The sequence below is a fragment of the Polychytrium aggregatum genome, assembly GCF_025602895.1.
Source record: "Polychytrium aggregatum strain JEL109 chromosome Unknown BJ171scaffold_44, whole genome shotgun sequence".
Taxonomy (NCBI): domain Eukaryota; kingdom Fungi; phylum Chytridiomycota; class Chytridiomycetes; order Polychytriales; genus Polychytrium; species Polychytrium aggregatum.
In genome coordinates this window covers 237,743-254,010 of record NW_026516246.1, presented here as the reverse complement: position 1 = coordinate 254,010, position 16,268 = coordinate 237,743, and the positions used below count along the sequence as shown (strand labels likewise).

Genomic DNA, 16,268 nt, shown 5'->3' with positions numbered 1-16,268 from the left:
TGATCGATGCACTGGTGTTTGAGTTTGGCGATCGCCAGTCTCTGCGTGTCCACACCCGCATCCGCTCGCCCAAAGATGGTGCCATGGACATCGAGAGATCCGTCTGCGCCGCCGCAGCAACGCCCCGCAGCGGCCATACTTCATCCGGAGGCCCATATATATATATATTCGCCTTCGTATTGACTTTGATTCCAAGGCCTCCGACTCGGCGGCCCGGTCTCTCTGCTCCACGGCCATTTCGAACTGCGCGATGGATGCGTGTATGTTGATCAGAGTCGGTGCTTGGTTCTCTCAGTTGGGGTTTCTCAGGCGAGCCAGTCGCTCTGCCAGGTCATCCTGCTCTTTCTCAGCCGTGGCGGTGCCCACCAGGGTGGCTTTTCCGGCACCGGGCAGTTCCATCTGCAGCTCGAGGCCGTTCTCGTCCGCCACTTGCTGCATCAGCTCGTCGATCTGCTCCTGCGGCATCGAGGCAGCAGTGGTCTGTGACATGGCGCCGTCCATGTACGCCGTCTGAACATCCAGATCCTCAAACTGGCTCTCGAATTTGTCCATGACTGCAGAAATCTGGAAAGAAAGAGAGGATGGAGGCAAAGGAGAGTGAGTCGATGCATGGCCCAGCCATCCGAGGCACATTCCCAGTCCAGCTTCGACCAGTGCATCGATAAGACCCATCTCGCAGCCATGGCACAGCCTCACTCTACCCTCCCCATCGTACCTGTTCGAGATTCATGGTCTGCATCGCCTTTTCCATTCCCTTGACGACGCCGGCCATGCTCTGCGTGACCTTGCGCATCGTCACTGCCGTCTGCACCCGAGATGCCACGCCGTCGATTCGCGACGACAGCTTGAGAAAGTTGAGCGATTCGTTCTTCTTGCGGATCGCGTTTGCAGCGTATATCCGAGCACCCTCCATGTTGCCTTGCTGGATGGCCTGAGGGATACAGGGGGGGTGTTTGTATGCAAGTGCAGAGACGAGGGTCAGAAGGGTCGCAATAGTTCCCGCATGTACGCCGATGGACAGAGAGGGTAAAACTGGAGACACGAGCGTCGCTGCAGGATGGTCTTGGGGAGGCGAATCCCTCGTCGACCCTCCCCCACATCCCTGCTCCCTGCATTTTTCTTTCTCGACGCTGGCTTTGGCTCGCCACGCACCTTTTTGAGCTTGGCTTTCTCGGTCGCCTCATCCTTCTGGCATTTCTTGGACTGCCGCTGGAGCTGCTTGGCCGTGAACTTGGGCATTGGAGAAATTCGCGTCGCCAAAGATGTTTCGGGTGGGCATAGGCCGTATGGAATATGCCCAGGGGGAAGGGAGAATGAGAGAGCAATGCTTAGGACCGCGCTGAATAGGCCCTGGGCCCTTGTGGCATCCACCACAGCGAGACCGATTCGATGAGCGTTGGATGAGCGACGGGGCCGGCAGTGCTTGTGAAGTGGGGCTCACCTTCAGTTGGAACAGATGGTCTATTTCGATTCAGGCGGTTGCCGATGCGAGTTGCCGGAACGGTCCACAGACGCACACGGGGATGGGAGAAAAACAAGAGACGTTGATGATGAGACGATCGGACGCGGACCCGAAAGTCGATATCGAACGGCCGAGGCGACGGCGGCAAGTGGGGAAGCCAGGAGAGAAGCGGACAAGGGGATAACAGATAGGAGGGCTCGAGCAGGCGCTAGCGTCCAGTGCCCCTCGCGAGAAATCCGGGCATCTCGTCCTGTCCCGGCAGAATACCCTGGGTCTCAGCCGGGGCAAATGAAGCGGCCCTGATGCACATTTGGATCGCTGCCTCTCGCCCGGCTGGAAGGATACGGCACTGTCGATCGGACAGATACACACTCTCCATTGCGAGCGGCTGCTTGGATTGTGTTGCGTTGGTTTGGATTCAGAGGGCTGATACCGGACAAGCCGAGGAACGGTCGAGGACGCTCGGAAGATGGGGGGCAGAGACAGGAACGGGGCCGACACAGGGTTGTTCGGATGGATGATGCGCGGATTCCAAGAAACCAGGATGCATCTGGCCTTGGCGCTTGTCACGCTATCGTCTGGCTGTCTCTGCTCGCTGCTGCGATGGCCGAGTGATATGCTTTTGCACAATTTCCGTTCGATGACGCAGGCCAAGGCATCCTGCGCAGCGCTCCCTCAAAAAGCGCCGTCTCTTCTGCTCACTCGACTCAAATGCACAGTTGACTCCGATTCACCCTCGACCTGGATGCCCTCGGCCATTATTGAGGTGCAAACTGGACAGCATCCATGCACACAGGCAACTACACACAGGTAACGACACAGGTAACGGCAACTGGGCAACTACGTATTCAGCCACTGCATGGCAAGGTATATCCTCTGCACCACAAGCGGCATTGGCGATGCAGGCCGGCCACAGACGAGACTCAATCGAGCGCGGTATCATGGGTTCTTGGAGACCATGTTCTGGATCGTAGCCGCATAGAAGCTGCCATCTCCGTAGGTTGCAGTGCGATTGATCTGTTGGTGAGCCTCCTTGGAGACGATGCGCTCGATGATCTCGCCAGAGCCCTTGACGAGTCTGCGAGGGATCCAGATGGATGGTCAGTGTGGTCAGTGTGGTCCACCTTGGTCGGGACCAATTGCACTCCTCCCCTCGACGGCGTGACGAGATCCGGGTATCGATGCCAAATGGAGTTGGATGGCCGCCGTGGTTCTGGCTCCAGCCGCCTCGGATCCATCCCCGTGGCAGCACCATCGGACAATTGGATCCAGCAGATCGATCGCCGCGCGGCTGGGCTCGATTCTGCGATCATGGCCGTGGCCAGCCCGGTTCGGTGGCGATCGAGTCTCACCTGGTGCGTCCTGAGAGCGGATCAAAGACCTCACGCACGACGGACTGCTCCTGATCGTATTCGGACTTTGTCTGTGGAGCCATGGCTCTCCGCCGAGCCGCAGTTTGGCTCGATGGTGCTGGTGTTGGTGCTGGAGCTGTTGCTGACGCTGGTGCGCTGGAGCTGTCGGTGCTTCTCTTGGCTATCGTCAGGACTGGAATAGCTGAAGCATCGGGTGCGATGGACGACGGGAGCCGTGAGGGAGCCGAGGTTGGCCGCGGCTTCCCGAGCAGAGATGCATCGTCGTCGGCCAGAGAGCGGACGAGATCCAGAATGCGTGACGGAGACGATGATGGTCGAGCGCCACTGGTATGGTGGTGGCTGGAGGACTTTGATTTGGAGTTGGAGTTGGAGTTGGAGTTGGAGTTGGATTTGGATTTGGATTTGGATTTAGATTTGGACTTTTTCTTGTGCTTATGTCGCTCATCCTTGTTTTTGCGGCTTTCCGACCTGTCCTGGCTCTTGTGTCTTCGGGACTTGTCCTTGCTCTTGGAGTGCTCTTTCTTTTTGGAATGCGAGTGCGAGTGGCGTCTGCGATCACGATGCTCTCGCGACGGCGACCGAGAGGACGAAGAAGATGATGACGATGATGACGATGATGAGGAGGAGGCGGTCGATGGCGATCGGCTCTGGTGCTTGTGGCGGCTCCGCCTCGAGGGAGAGGACGACGAGACCCGCCGCCGGGCATCGTTCTCGGCTGGGGAACGACGACGAGCGACAGGCGAGCGGGATCGGCCACGATGGCGATTGCGGGAGGGCGAGCCCATCGAGAAGCGAGGGAGGGGTATGCAGCCGGAGATGCAGCGGGGATGCAGATGAAAGCCGATAGAGACGCGATTCAGCGCAGGACGGAATGACGGCCAGATCGTTTCGGCGAATCTCAGGAGAGCTCCGACCTTGGCCGACCACACCGCCAAGGGATCGCAGGGCGGATGAGTCTGGCCATCGCCCGGCCTTTCCGCCTGTTGTGCTGCAAGCAGCAAAGCCATGATCCACCGAAGAATGCCACGGCGACATTGCCGGGCTCGATCGGTCGTCGGCATCGATACGCTCCACCGATATCCACCGATATTCCCCGGAGATACACCCCGTCGCCGCTTTTCGGTGAGGACTCCGCCCGCCTCCGTTCCCACCCTGGCGGAGGCAGCGGCGAGCAGATGTCGTCAGCAAGGAAGCAGACACATGCCGGTGGAGAGATCCGAAGCGCACGCCCCCCGGCCGGGATGCGGAAGGGGGAGAGAAGGATGGTATGCGATCACTGCGATGGTATGCGATCACTGCGATGGTATGCGGTCACTGTGATGGTATCCAAACGATCTGCATCCGCAGAGAGCCGACTGACTGTCGATCGTCAATGAGCCCAGAACTTTCGTGGGCAGTTTGGCTTCGTTAAGCTTGCCCGCCGGCCCGACAAGATCACTTGGCGGCGATGGTCGGTTGCCAGCCGATGGCATGTCTCCCGGCGCTCCATGCGCTCTCCGTCCGTCTCCCACCGACCCATACGTTTTTTTTCTTTGCTTCTGCTCCGGCCCCGCATGCTGGTCCGATATCCTTCTGCCGTGGCGGAGAATGCCGATGACGGATGCTGCGAGCCAGCTCGATCCGGCCGAGTGGTTGCTGCCAACGACACCTACGACACCAACGACACCAACAGCACCAACAACACCAACGACACCAACGACACCAACGACACCAACGCCAAAGCGATGCACCCAGACACCAGCGCACCACCAAGCAACTCCAAACACCACGCCGCCACCCGCGCGGCCGGCGGAGGCTGCCCCGAGCGGCGTCGAGGTGCGGGCTCGTCCGGCTGACCGTCTCCGCGGCGTCTGGCAAACCAATGAGCAGACCAATGGGCGAGCCAATGAACAGATCATTGAACAGACCAGTGGACAAACCAATGAACAGACCAATGAACAGACCAACGGACAAGCCAATGGGCCCGGCGCTCTCTGGCTCGCCGGAAGCGCTCGGACAGGGTGGGTGGAGGGGTCCGGCTCAGCCTCGACAGCAGCCGCGGAGACTGTGTTTGGGTTGCATTGGCGGCTCTGGTTCGGACGGCCGGGCGAGTGGGCCAGAGCAGTGTGGGTTGTGTCGAGGGCAAGACAGTGCGATCGACGGGAGCGCAAGATCAGTCGGCAGCAAAGTAGCGCACAGCAGAGCAAGGCGATGCGTTTTGGTGTGATTGCGTTTTGGTGTGATGGAGACCAGAGCGCCGAGCACCGTCAACAAACGCAACCCAGGAGCCGGCTGCGGTGGGTCATGGGAGGTGATGTCGGTGAGGTGATTTGGCGTTGTCTGGCGTTGTGTGATGTGATTTGTTAGATAATGTGATTCGGTGTTGGCTGATGCGATTCGGTGTCGTCGAGTCGGTTTGGAGTGCACTTGGCCAGGACAGAGCCGTCGCCTGCCGATGCGATACCCAACACAACATCAAAGCGCCGCCAGCACCGTCTGTCCGGACGGTCGTTGGGGCCGGTGCTGCAGTTTGCCGTGCCGTCCGACTCGTTCAACGGCGCTGTCGCAATAGCAAGACCACACCCCGCGCGATTAACGTTAATGTTAATAGCAGCCACATCAACATCAACGGCCACGGCAACACCAACTCCAATTGACATCCTCATCCACATTCGCATCCCCCCCCCGTCGACACCCGCCGCCGTCGCCAGCAACGGACACCCGCCAAGCACCCGCCAAGCACCCGTCTGCTCGCATGCCCCCGTTCGGCTCCACAGCTGCCGCCCGCCCGCGGACACAGCACAGCACCCGCAATGCACCCGCAATGCCGTCCGCACTGTGCCCGCTATGCGCCCGCAATGTCCCAGCAGCGACTGTACCGGCCCGCATGGGGAACACCCGCGAACGGGGCGACCGACGATGGGTCACTCTGTCTCTTCAGACGCCCCACACGAGACCTGGAAGTTGTGGAAAGCGCCGTCGCCCCCTCTTCTCATGAAACCTGCCCACAGAGACACCACTTCCCCCCCCCAGGCACCCTCGCTTGCGCTTTAAACCAGGCCGTCGACCCTTCCCGGCCCCGCCCCGTCCAACTCGCCTCCCTTTCTTGCTCGCTGATCATCGCCCTTGCTCCTCGGGGGGATCGGCCTATTGAATCCTTCAGTGCTTTGCATCCGTCTCCCTCTCCTCCGCCTCCCGCCCCTCCTCCTTCCTTTGACCCACACCGGCCTGCCGTCCTCGCCGTGCCCATCTCCATTCCTCCCTCCTTCTGGTCTCTCAATTCTCCTTCCCACGCCCAGTATCCCACTCGTCCGCACTGCCATTCCCACACCCGGCCCAATTCGCCATTCGATCACTCTCCCAACCTGTCCTTTGGCGTCCCTTGTCCTTCTGCTTGTCTGACCCTGGTCCAGGTCGCTGATTTGCTTATCCACCCACACTTTGATCCGCAACCTACTGTTGGTAAAAGCGGCATTCTTGTTCCACTGACCGCCTTCCTGTCTGAATTGCCCACCATTCGTTTGGATCAACCTCGCCATTCGTTTGGACTTGACCTGTCACTCGTCTGAGCTGGCCTGTCACTTGCCCTTCCCTCCCCCCTCAGCCGCTTTGGCAATTCTCGAGCCATCATCAGCCGTCCCCTGCAACTCGGTCTCGCCTTTGCTCTGTGGTTGATCACTTTCCTTCCCTTTGGGCATTTCCGGCCCACCATTGCTCCATCTGATCACCTCCGACACCGACTGCATCGCCAGTCATAGTCCCTTGTTCGTTTGCTCCCCCAAACCCCCAGTCCTAACACAATTCCAACATCCTCCAATTCCAATATCCTCAATTGCAACATCCTCCAATTCCCAGCGCCCAGTCTACAGCATCATGACTCTTCTTGGCTATCCCTCGCCCCCCATCTCTCGCCGCCCTTCGCCGCCGCCGTCCTCGGTCATGGATTGCTATCAACAGCCAACCCCGACCTCGCTCTGCGATTCCGTCTCTCGCGACCTCCGCTCGGCCCTTGCCGTAGACCAGCCCGACTCGTCAGAGTCGTCTCCATCCCCCGTTGCCTCCCTTCGCAGCCTGGACTCGCTGCCGGGTAGCCTTGATTCCGACTCGTCTGCATGCTCATCCTTTGCTTGCTCGCTCGGCCCGCTCGTCGTGCCCTGCAGCGTCGTCGATTCCACATCCATCGATGCCCTGACGTCCGGTCTGCCCTTCCCCACGGGCCCGGCTCCGTCCCCCCCGCTTGTGCCTGTGTCGGCCCCTGCTCCGGCTGCCTCTGGCCGGATTGCCTCGTGCCGGTTCACTTCTCAGTCAAGCTCGACGGCCAGATGCGCCGGGCTCGCGACGGTCCCCTCCCAGAAGGACCGCAAAAACCGCAATCCGCAGCGATCCATTGCGCGTCCTCTCCGGCCTGATGACTCCGAAGCTTGCAACACCGACACCTTCAGGCTCGATTTCTACTCGACCTATCTAATGGATCCCTCCTCGCTGCTGCCGGTCAAGCGGCGAAAGGGCATCGACCGCTCGATCCTCGGACCGGCCTTTGAGTTCATGCATCCCCAGCACGAATGCTCGTCCACAAAGGCTGCTCTCGCCGAGTCATGCAAGCCCCGGTCGGTCCGCCCACACGCCCCATCCGTCAAATCCATCACCCACTCCTTCGAGAATGTCCTGGTCTTGCCGCGAAGGGCCAGCCACGGCAGTACATCCTCGGGCGACGAGAGCAGCTCATTCCAGTCCGTGCCCAATCTGCATCGCAACAGCGCAGCCTCAGCAGCCTCTCTGTCTGGCGTCCCTGCGGTGCCGAGCGAGGTCCCCGAATCGCTGTCGCTGTTGCCCTCCGACCCAGCCTCAATGGATATCGATGTCCCAGCGGCTCCTTTGTCGGTGACGCACCAGGTTGCGACCCTGTCTGCAGACGATGCAGGCTCTGGAACCGAAGGCGATGCCGACCCGAGCTCGTCGCCATCATCGCCTGGCGCCGGGGCCTCGACACAGCCCTGCTCCTCCAAACGAGGCTTCGTCTCGCCCGTCGTCCCCATCATCAACCCCAAGATGCGCGGCAGCACCATGAAGGGCCAGAAGCCCCTGCCCGACTTTTTGGCCAAGCTCTTCAACCACGAGGGCCAGGCGCTGAATGTCAACATGTCCGATTACAGCGACACCAAGGGCGCCTCGGCCATCGTCTGGAAAGGTAGCGTAATCTGGCGGCTGCACTGAATCGATCGTGAGCCTGGGCCGGGGCTTGGACGAGCTGGGGCGAATTGCCGGCATTGGTATGGGTATGGGTATGGGTGGTGCTGATTCGGATGTCACAGCTCCTGCCTTTGGTTTCTTGCCCTGCTCCTGCCCTGCTCCTGCCCTGCTTCTGCCCTGCTCCTGCCCTGCTTCTGCGTTCCCCCCCTGCATGAGCGCCCCGCATGTCCCACGCGCGACCCGCTGTGGCTAGCCGCTGCGCAGCCCCCGCCGCCGCGACCAATCGCCGCTGCCGGTGGGGGGCGTGACCCTTCCGCCACGCCATTGGCGACCACGCGCCGTCCTCTGGTCGCGCACAGGCCCCATGGCCTTGTTGGGATGCCTTGCTGGCCGACCAACCAACGCTCCGCGTGGCGCAGGCGGCAAACCACTCGGCACCCGCCAGACCCGCGCCAGACGATCGGCACGGGCCGGGTGGACCTGGGTGTGCGGGCCGTCCTGTGCATGGGGGCATGTCCTTGCTTCGGGTGCCCGAAAGCCACCGGGCAGCGCGGTTGTGGTGACAGCCGGGGACAGATGGGGACAGCACGGCGGATATGGCAGCCCGTCAAACAGCCGTGTCATTGCCCCCACTCACTCGCACAGCTGCGTTTCTGATTGACACCCGTCTCCCATCCATCGTTCCGCCTCTAGGCTCGCCGCTAAAGATCCCGTCGTCGTGCGAGCACTACGACGACCTGACGATGGAGGAACTGCGTTCTTGCTCGGTGCTCCGCATCTATCCGGCGCAGTATCTCCACATCAAGCAGACGCTGCTCGCCGCCGTCAAGGCCATCGGACCCTTCAAGAAGCGCGATGCCCAGGGTTGGTTCCACATCGACGTCAACAAGACCAACAAAGTCTATGACTGGTTCGTCTCTATCGGCTGGATCCCGACCCAGGAGGAGTGGGAGTCCAGAATTGCCAGCAGCGGCGGCGCAACCCTCAACGAGCGCAAGCGCAAGAACAGACTCAGCAAGTCATGATCGTCGTCTCAGCGCCTCGACAGCGACGACGTCCTGTCGCCCCCTGCACCTGCACTTCGTGGCGATTGCAGTGACACGGGGGAGCTCTGAGCTCCTTGGATCCGCGCTATACGTCGAATGAGCCTTTCTGCTCGTCTCCGCATCGAAGAGCAACCTTGCCCAACCACACCAACGCCACCATTCGCATCCGACATCTATCACCATGCACATTCTTTTATTCGATCAAAATCATTATCGCTGCCTGCTCTCTCTCTCTCTCTCTCTCTCTCTCTCTCTCTCTCTCTCTCTTTATTTCTCTCTATCTCTATCCCTCTTTTTCCTTCCGTTTCCGATACTATTTGCGCATCGACTTGGGCATCGACTTGCCCCTTGCTCGCACAAGCGATGCCCTTTTCCCCTTCCCTCATCCCCCCCACTACCCATATATACGCATACCGTTTTATATATTGGACTCTATTGATTATACCGCGCGTCTGTCGCTGCCATACTCTTTTTTCTTTTATTGCGTATCTCCCGCCCTCATTTCCTTTGTCGTGATCAGCTTTCCTTCACCCTCCCCCGTTTCTTGTCATGAAGTGCCCTTTCTTCAGCCCTATCTGTTTTCTATTCCATCGCTGGCTCATCAGATCCCGAGCAGCCATATAGTCCCCTCCCTTTCTTTCCATAGTTTTTGGCCTTCTTGCCCATTACCCTCCTCCCCCCCCCACGATCCCATGATTCATGATCTGCAATCTCAGCCACCCGTCGAATCCGCCTTCGTGGCTCCCGCCCCAACTTTGACCATTCGACATTTGCCCTGTCAAGTGTGGTGCGGCTATCCATTCTTCCCTCGATCCTTCAGGCTGGGGTTGCGGCTTTCCTCCTCCTCCCCCCCCGTCCTCTGGTCATTCTATTCGTTTTTGGATAATCATATATCTGCACTGAGACCATTCCCGCTTTAGCAACCCATCCACCCCCTTCGACATCCTATTCTTTGAAAGGGGGGGTTCCATTTTCTTATTCGAGTGGAGCCAGCTGGCAATCGTTGCTCTGAGGATTCAATGTCTGTTCATGTGGCAATTCGTTCCTCCTCCTGCCCATGCCCCTCTCTACGTATCCATCCATCCATCTATTCAACCTATCCATCCCGTTCTCCACTCGATTGCTGTACTCTCAGCACCCCTCCTCTCGATAGCATAAGATGGATGCCACTCGCCACATTTCTCTCTCTCTGTCTATCTCCCTCGTGCTTGGCCGATGATCCGGGGTCCGCGTTTGCATCTCCTCCCTCCACAAGAGTCGTATGTGCTCTATTTTGATTTCAGGACCGCTGGCTCTGAGCCAGGGGCACACGCTGCCCACCGCATCTGTTTATCCGCCTCCGTTGTATCTCCAAGCGGCTTTGCTATATCTCCCATCGAGCAGACTCGATTCCCATTTTCCACCGCTAATCCCCCCCGCCTTTTTCTTTCTCGCCTTGATTCTCATCCTCGCCCCACCCTATCTCTCGCTTCATTTGGTATGATCGGTCTCGATAATTCCCTTATCGATTTCCAAATAAGCTTGTTATTTCCCACTTCGTGCTTGCACTGTTTTTATCCCCCCCTCCTCTCCTCCCAAACTTTTCCTCTTTAACTTCACTATTGGTTGTTCTTTATTTTTCCATTGTCATATTTGCATACTTTCAAAAAGGACATGTCCTTCCCACCGTTGCCCCAACAGCAATAACAAAAAAATGTCAGCAACAACCCTATGATACAGTCCATCCAGAAAGAAACAGGACACTCTCTGGTTTCATATGTCTGAAGCCTGCTGAACCGTAGGTTATTGTGGGCAAGCCATGGGATTGTTTCCCGTCCTGGTTGGCAATCACTTTGTTTTCGATGGTTTGGGGAGCATGGTCCTGAATACACTCAGTCGATATCCTGGATGCATATCCCTTCCCCTGTTTCCAGGAGGCATTCCCAAAGGCAATCACCACCTCGGTCTCTTTGGACATGCTTGCTTGGCCATGATTGCAATGAGTGCGTGGGTGTATTCAGTTCCCAGAAAATCAACTGCTCTGGTTCAAAACAGGGTGTGTGCCTTTTCAAAGCGGGTGCTCTATAAGCCCCCTCCCACCATGTCGGAGAGTGTGGGGCGAGAGGAGGGTGCAGTGTTTCTCCAGGCAAATTCTTCCACTGCCGATCGTTGCTGTTGTCGTCGTGGCACCTCGGCTGTCCAGGCCACTGCCACCTCAGAGCACGAACATTCTAGAACATGAACATCGCAGAGCCAAATGGTTCAGCAGCTACCAGTGTCCTGTCATCGCTACTGCCGCTTGCTCTGAGCCTGCTTGCCCTTCAACATCACATCGCGCATGAGTGTTCCTACGACTTTGACATTCAGCGAGTTGCCAAGCAGCTTCCACTGCTGCTGGATCGAAAGCTTTCTCGGAAAGTCGAGCGTGTGCTTCTCGATCTCGACGGGGGACTCGACCGAATCGGCAGCCTCGATCAGGTCGTCGTACTCGTGCAGGGTGTTTGGGCGGTCGACGGGGAAGAAGTGGAGCCGAGCCACCTCTGTTGGAGTGAAGAAGCGCAGCCCGAGCGTCAGGAGTGCCTCGGGGTCGTTGAGGTCATACGTCTGCTCAAGGTTTTGCGTCTGCAGGAAGGAGCCTGATCCAACAACGTGGTGGGTTCCGTATGCCTTGGTGAAGGTCGAGCAGCGAGAATCGGTGGGCTGGACGATATCTGTCCTCAAGTTCGAGAGTTGGCGGTTAGTGTGGATGTGGATGAGAGAAACGAGTTATATATCAGAGACGCAGGTCCCCATCCGTTCGAACCGCTGTCTCAAGCAACGGAGCACTTTGGCGCTCACACTTCTTGCACCGCATATCACGCTCTAAGAGCGATCCCTCGCTACATCCTTACCAAATCGGAATCCCTTCCGCTTCAAAATGTACTCGGGAGGAACCATGTACTGGCTTGGGTCGGCCAGGTCCTCGAGGTACCTCATGAGCATCGGTGGCTCGGGATAGTTCTGGATCATCGACACCCCAGGAATCGGCCACTGGGTGTGGATCTGGGCTTGGTCAATGTATCGAGTAGTTTTGGCATGTGAGCCCGTTCGAGATGCCTTGAGGGGGGGGGAAGCCAGATGTGGAATCCATTCAGGGTATGTGTGAGGCGGCGATCCATATTCATATCGGTGCGTGAAGCAAAGGGATAGCGTCCGATCAGCGCGAATGCCAACAACAAGAGGAAGTGGGATGGTACTTACGCACAGATAGTAGCGTCGACGGTCGTTGGACATGCCAAACTGCAGTGGGGAGACCAGGAACTCGCTGATTTTGTACCCCAGATCGTCGAGGGTGTTGACCAGGCGCTCTCGGCTCCTTGACGCCTGCAGAAACGAGAAATTGATGGTTCAGTGCACCTCCTCAATCCACGAGGGCCCATGTCTTCTGTAGGTACCTCAGATCCAGCCGATCCAGTCAAATCCAACGAGTCCCCTTGAGAATGTAACCCAAGCCTCGAGACGCGCCTACCTCAAAGTTGGGAACGTTTTCGAGGAAGAAATACTGTGGAGGCGTCTCAAGGACCTTGAGCTGGGCAATGAGGTTTATGAGACCTGCAGCGCGGTTGTCCTCGTCGTCCAGCATCTTTCCACCTGGGTTGATCCGTCAAGAGTCATCCGATTGCCCCCCCCCAAGCGCACCAATGGCAAGACAACGGTGTTAGGAGTATCTTCTGATGATCCAAGCTTCTTGTCCAGTGAGAGTCACCGTCAATGAAGTGGGTACGACGAACATCTCGGGGGAACACATGGAATCAAGTTCGCATGATGCAACAGCACGCAGGGCAGCATGAATCGAGCATTCATTCTGTCGAGATGCAGCCCTCACCTGCCGTGTAGGGTTGGCAGGGCGGCGAGAGCAGCCAGCAGTTGGCCTTGAACGAGTCGAGTTTGGCTTTGTTGAGAAACTCGATTCCGATCTTTGAGGGCCACAGCGACATTGGCCGAGGTCCAGGCATCGGACCAGAGGGCGGTGTGCAGGGGCAATGAGCATAACGATTCAGCAAGGGCGGGAGCTCGGTGATCTTGCAGTCGCTATGCAGGCCAGCACCTTTGCGTCTTGCCAATCAATCCATGCCTGCCGCTCCCTCGGAGATACGCTGTCTGCCGGCCACGATCCAACAGGCATATGCATTCCGCTCGCGCGTTTGAATCGATACCATCATTTCGTCGCGCTTGCCGAAGGCGATCCGACACATGACGACCATGAAATGCATCCGCCTGAAGGGGCCATCGCGATTTGGACCAGCATGCACCATCCCGGGCAGCTGTGTCTCTCATCTACCACCACCACATCTCTCCCGGCTGACGCTGGAGATCCTCCGCAGGTCCTACCACACTGGGCTTGATCCCAAAGTTATGAGCGTAGCAGCTGTTTGCGTTCTCGTTGATGTCGAAGCTGGCGACGAGTTTGAGGGCTCGGCCGAGGCTAGCTGCAGCAAGCTCGAGGCCGTAATGCAGCCCGCCGATGCCCGAGAAAAACTCGAGGACCCGCAGCTCGCCGAGCTCCTCGACATGGGCATCCATATCCAGCCTGAACTTTTTGTCGAGCGACTGCAGATGCACGGTGCCGGGAGCTTCAGATTTGCGCTTCGAGAAGAGGTCGTCGGAGGCGGACATGGCCGGGAAGTCGCAGGAGGGACGGCGGGACGGGAGGCTGGAGATTGGGGTGGAGATGGAGATAGAGGCGACGATGGAGGTGGTCGTGCTGGCGGAGACGGAGATCGCCGAGCCGGCGGTCGTGATCGTGGATGTCGGGCAGGAAGGGCATCGAGGTGCTGCGGATCGGAGGATCGGGCTGCGCACGGGCAGTGGCAGTGCAGGGCGACTCGATCCAGCCAGCCGCCGACTCGATCCGGCCGCCTCCGATTCGATCCGAAGCAGCCGATTGCGTCATTGCGCTGCGCACACGCCCTCGCCGCGCATTGGTCGTCGATGGCGTGCTCGGGCGGGGCGATGCCGCGATACGGCTGCTGCGCACTCCTGCGCCACACGCAGCATCCGGCGGCGGCCGCCGATTGCGCGATCGGCCGATACCGGCAGGCGGCGCAGTCTCTGTGTGGGCAACTAGGTGACTCACAGCGACTGCACAGCCTCTGTGGTGCACATACAACAGGACGGCGAGACAACAGCGCCCGCCACAGTCTCTGTGCGCCGTCGCCACTGCCCCAGCGTGTCCAATCGCGGCCGCTCTGTCGCCATCGCCCCACCGAACCTTCACTTCCTTCGCGTATATAACCCCTCGCGGTCGCCCTCCTCCTTCGCTCGGCCTTCTCGAGCTCGCCCGTTGTTTTTGGTTCCTTGCCCTGTTCTTTTGGATTCCGACGCACCGCCGATCACCAGCCTGGCGGCCCCTTCTGTCGACCCTATCGTCCGTAACGCTTCTCGGCCTTGCGTCCTCCTCCTTCTCGGTGTCGCTGCACACACATCGCCTCGCTGCCGCCTGTTTTCCCACGCCTGCTCGCTCTATTGGCAGTACCAGTCCTTGCATCTTCTCCAAAGCCATGCCCATGATGACCCCGAAACGATGGTTGCGAACCCGAGTCAACCCCTCGAAATCCGTCGCTCCGGTCTTCTCGCAGCCCTGCCCGCGGATCACGACCCGGCCAGTCGCCCGGCCCTCTTCAGCTACCACGCCCGCCTCCAGCTCTACCCAGTCGCACTACCTCTTTGGCTACGGCTCGCTCATCAATCCGTTCTCGCGCTCCCGCACCGTCCAGTCCGATACCTCCGACTCGATTCCCGTGCTCGTCTCGGGCTACCAACGCTCCTGGAACTACAACTGCCGCTCCAGCTACACCGCCGTGGGCGTCAAGCGCACCAGCCTCGCCGAGCCTCCAATCAACGGCGTCCTGATTCCAATTGCCGATCCTTCGACCGACTTCCCGCGGCTGGACGAGCGCGAAAAGTGCTACGTCCGTAAAACCATCGACCTGTCGCAGATCCGGGTCATGGATGCCACCGACTCGATCGTGCCCTTTGACCGCTTCATCCAGACCGACAAGGTCGTCATCTGGGTCTACGAGATTCCCACCGCCGACTCGCTGCACGCCGGCTGCTCCCAAGCCGCCCCCACGGACTGCCACCGGCCCTCGCTCGACATTCCCATCCCCCAGTCCTACGTCGACTGCATCCTCTCTGGCTGCCTGTCAATCTCGCTCGGATTCGCAAAGTACTTTATCGAATCGACCGGCGGCTGGGACGGCCAGGCCTGGCTCAACGACCGCGACGCCCACCCGGCTCTGATGAAGTATCGCCCGCACGTCGAGGGCGGCGAGGTTCACGCCGACCCGCAGGTCCTCGACAGCTTGCTCGAGCAGCACCTCCCGACCCACATCCCGCAGCGGGTCCATTGGTCACTCGTCTGAGCCGGGAGCGCCGCCCCCCCGGTCATGCCTCCCACCAATTTCGCAATCCTCTTTACCCACGCGGACCGGACAGGCTTTCGCCATCGCCATCCTACTCCGGATTGGATCCTCGATGACGCTACCAAATGTCCTGCCGACGACACGAGGCTGTCACCAGCCCCGCCCTTAGTTTTGATTCGTTTGTTTCCTTCTGCCTCCCCCCCCCAGAAATTTGGGCTCCGGGGCTTGGTCGGCTCTGTTCTGTCAGTGTACTTTGGGTTCCCGCCTGTTTCCAAAGACAATGAATGGGGACAAGCCACGCCCTGGCCTGTGTTTCCGATACCACAAACCTTCTGTACGTACTTTCGATCCTCCCACGGCTCTGCCCCCCTCTTCCGTCGTCGCCAGCGCCGACCTATCAGACATCGATGGCCCCACGGCCCATCCGTCTGCCTCCACATCCGCATCCGCCCATCCGCGCGGCCCCCAACTTGACTCCCATGACCTGAGGGATCAGATTTTTGAATACGGTCTGCCATTGTCGCTATTGTTTTTTGCGTCGTTTTTGCTTTCTTTTACCCTCCCCTTATTGCTCGGCACTTGCCTCACTCATCCCCCGCATTGCACCATCGCCTGTCCAATCCCGGGTCAAGCCCCACACATACAATACATACCTAGATCTGTGTCGATATGCTGCCGCAGATTTCGCCATCGATCGCTGCTATTGCGCCAAGGGTGATGGCTTTGGCCCGTTCGGTCAGGTCGGTGAATGGATCAGTGCACGGGCAGCCAATGGAAGACGTACTCGGCTGGCTGACGCTCGAGGCGTGGGATGTGCATGCCATCGACGGACCGT

At 59.1% G+C, this 16,268-nt stretch overlaps 6 protein-coding genes across 6 annotated transcripts; 3 read left to right on the top strand and 3 right to left on the bottom strand.

Annotated features, from left to right (window-relative positions):
• Positions 1–143: 143 nt before the first annotated feature.
• BJ171DRAFT_520131 (Snf7-domain-containing protein) lies at positions 144–2,010 on the bottom strand. Its single transcript, XM_053112406.1, has 5 exons — positions 1,730–2,010; positions 1,442–1,461; positions 1,153–1,230; positions 716–931; positions 144–564 (listed from the first exon to the last, which is right to left on the bottom strand). Exons 1-5 carry the CDS (start codon positions 1,839–1,841, stop codon positions 292–294), a joined length of 699 nt encoding a protein of 232 aa, XP_052963045.1. The 5' UTR covers positions 1,842–2,010; the 3' UTR covers positions 144–291.
• Positions 2,011–2,401: 391 nt separating this feature from the next.
• BJ171DRAFT_477919 (nuclear RNA-splicing-associated protein-domain-containing protein) lies at positions 2,402–3,870 on the bottom strand (the record flags this gene model as incomplete). Its single annotated transcript, XM_053108895.1, has 3 exons — positions 2,402–2,540; positions 2,815–3,356; positions 3,415–3,870. The coding sequence occupies 3 exons, from the start codon at positions 3,868–3,870 to the stop codon at positions 2,402–2,404; spliced, it is 1,137 nt and encodes a 378-aa protein (XP_052963044.1).
• A 2,665-nt stretch (positions 3,871–6,535) lies between these two features.
• On the top strand, positions 6,536–9,130 carry BJ171DRAFT_223468 (uncharacterized protein). Its single transcript, XM_053106513.1, has 2 exons — positions 6,536–8,002; positions 8,698–9,130. The coding sequence occupies exons 1-2, from the start codon at positions 6,688–6,690 to the stop codon at positions 9,027–9,029; spliced, it is 1,647 nt and encodes a 548-aa protein (XP_052963043.1). The 5' UTR covers positions 6,536–6,687; the 3' UTR covers positions 9,030–9,130.
• BJ171DRAFT_223462 (uncharacterized protein) lies at positions 9,131–9,616 on the top strand. Its single transcript, XM_053106512.1, has one exon. The coding sequence runs from the start codon at positions 9,232–9,234 to the stop codon at positions 9,487–9,489; it is 258 nt and encodes an 85-aa protein (XP_052963042.1). The 5' UTR covers positions 9,131–9,231; the 3' UTR covers positions 9,490–9,616.
• Positions 9,617–11,013: 1,397 nt separating this feature from the next.
• On the bottom strand, positions 11,014–13,795 carry BJ171DRAFT_520118 (S-adenosyl-L-methionine-dependent methyltransferase). The gene is made up of 6 exons (XM_053112405.1): positions 13,401–13,795; positions 12,895–12,985; positions 12,538–12,659; positions 12,270–12,392; positions 11,921–12,125; positions 11,014–11,740 (listed from the first exon to the last, which is right to left on the bottom strand). Exons 1-6 carry the CDS (start codon positions 13,683–13,685, stop codon positions 11,319–11,321), a joined length of 1,248 nt encoding a protein of 415 aa, XP_052963041.1. The 5' UTR covers positions 13,686–13,795; the 3' UTR covers positions 11,014–11,318.
• A 915-nt stretch (positions 13,796–14,710) lies between these two features.
• Positions 14,711–15,415, top strand: BJ171DRAFT_404479 (uncharacterized protein; the record flags this gene model as incomplete). Its single annotated transcript, XM_053107226.1, has 1 exon — positions 14,711–15,415. A coding segment is annotated over one exon (705 nt), but the record flags the coding sequence as incomplete, so codon positions are not given.
• Between the last annotated feature and the right edge of the window lie 853 nt (positions 15,416–16,268).

Coding starts and splice junctions, on each gene's coding strand:
- BJ171DRAFT_223468 (XM_053106513.1), top strand. CDS start 6,688: ATGACTCTTCTTGGCTATCCCTCGCCCCCCATCTCTCGCCGCCCTTCG. Junction 8,003..8,697: donor CTCGGCCATCGTCTGGAAAG/GTAGCGTAATCT, acceptor TTCCGCCTCTAG/GCTCGCCGCTAAAGATCCCG.
- BJ171DRAFT_223462 (XM_053106512.1), top strand. CDS start 9,232: ATGCACATTCTTTTATTCGATCAAAATCATTATCGCTGCCTGCTCTCT.
- BJ171DRAFT_520131 (XM_053112406.1), bottom strand. CDS start 1,841: ATGGAGAGTGTGTATCTGTCCGATCGACAGTGCCGTATCCTTCCAGCC. Junction 1,462..1,729: donor TGCCCCGGCTGAGACCCAGG/GTATTCTGCCGG, acceptor GAATCGAAATAG/ACCATCTGTTCCAACTGAAG. Junction 932..1,152: donor AGAAAGCCAAGCTCAAAAAG/GTGCGTGGCGAG, acceptor TGTATCCCTCAG/GCCATCCAGCAAGGCAACAT.
- BJ171DRAFT_520118 (XM_053112405.1), bottom strand. CDS start 13,685: ATGTCCGCCTCCGACGACCTCTTCTCGAAGCGCAAATCTGAAGCTCCC. Junction 12,986..13,400: donor TTGGGATCAAGCCCAGTGTG/GTAGGACCTGCG, acceptor TGGCCCTCAAAG/ATCGGAATCGAGTTTCTCAA. Junction 12,393..12,537: donor AAAACGTTCCCAACTTTGAG/GTAGGCGCGTCT, acceptor TCGTTTCTGCAG/GCGTCAAGGAGCCGAGAGCG.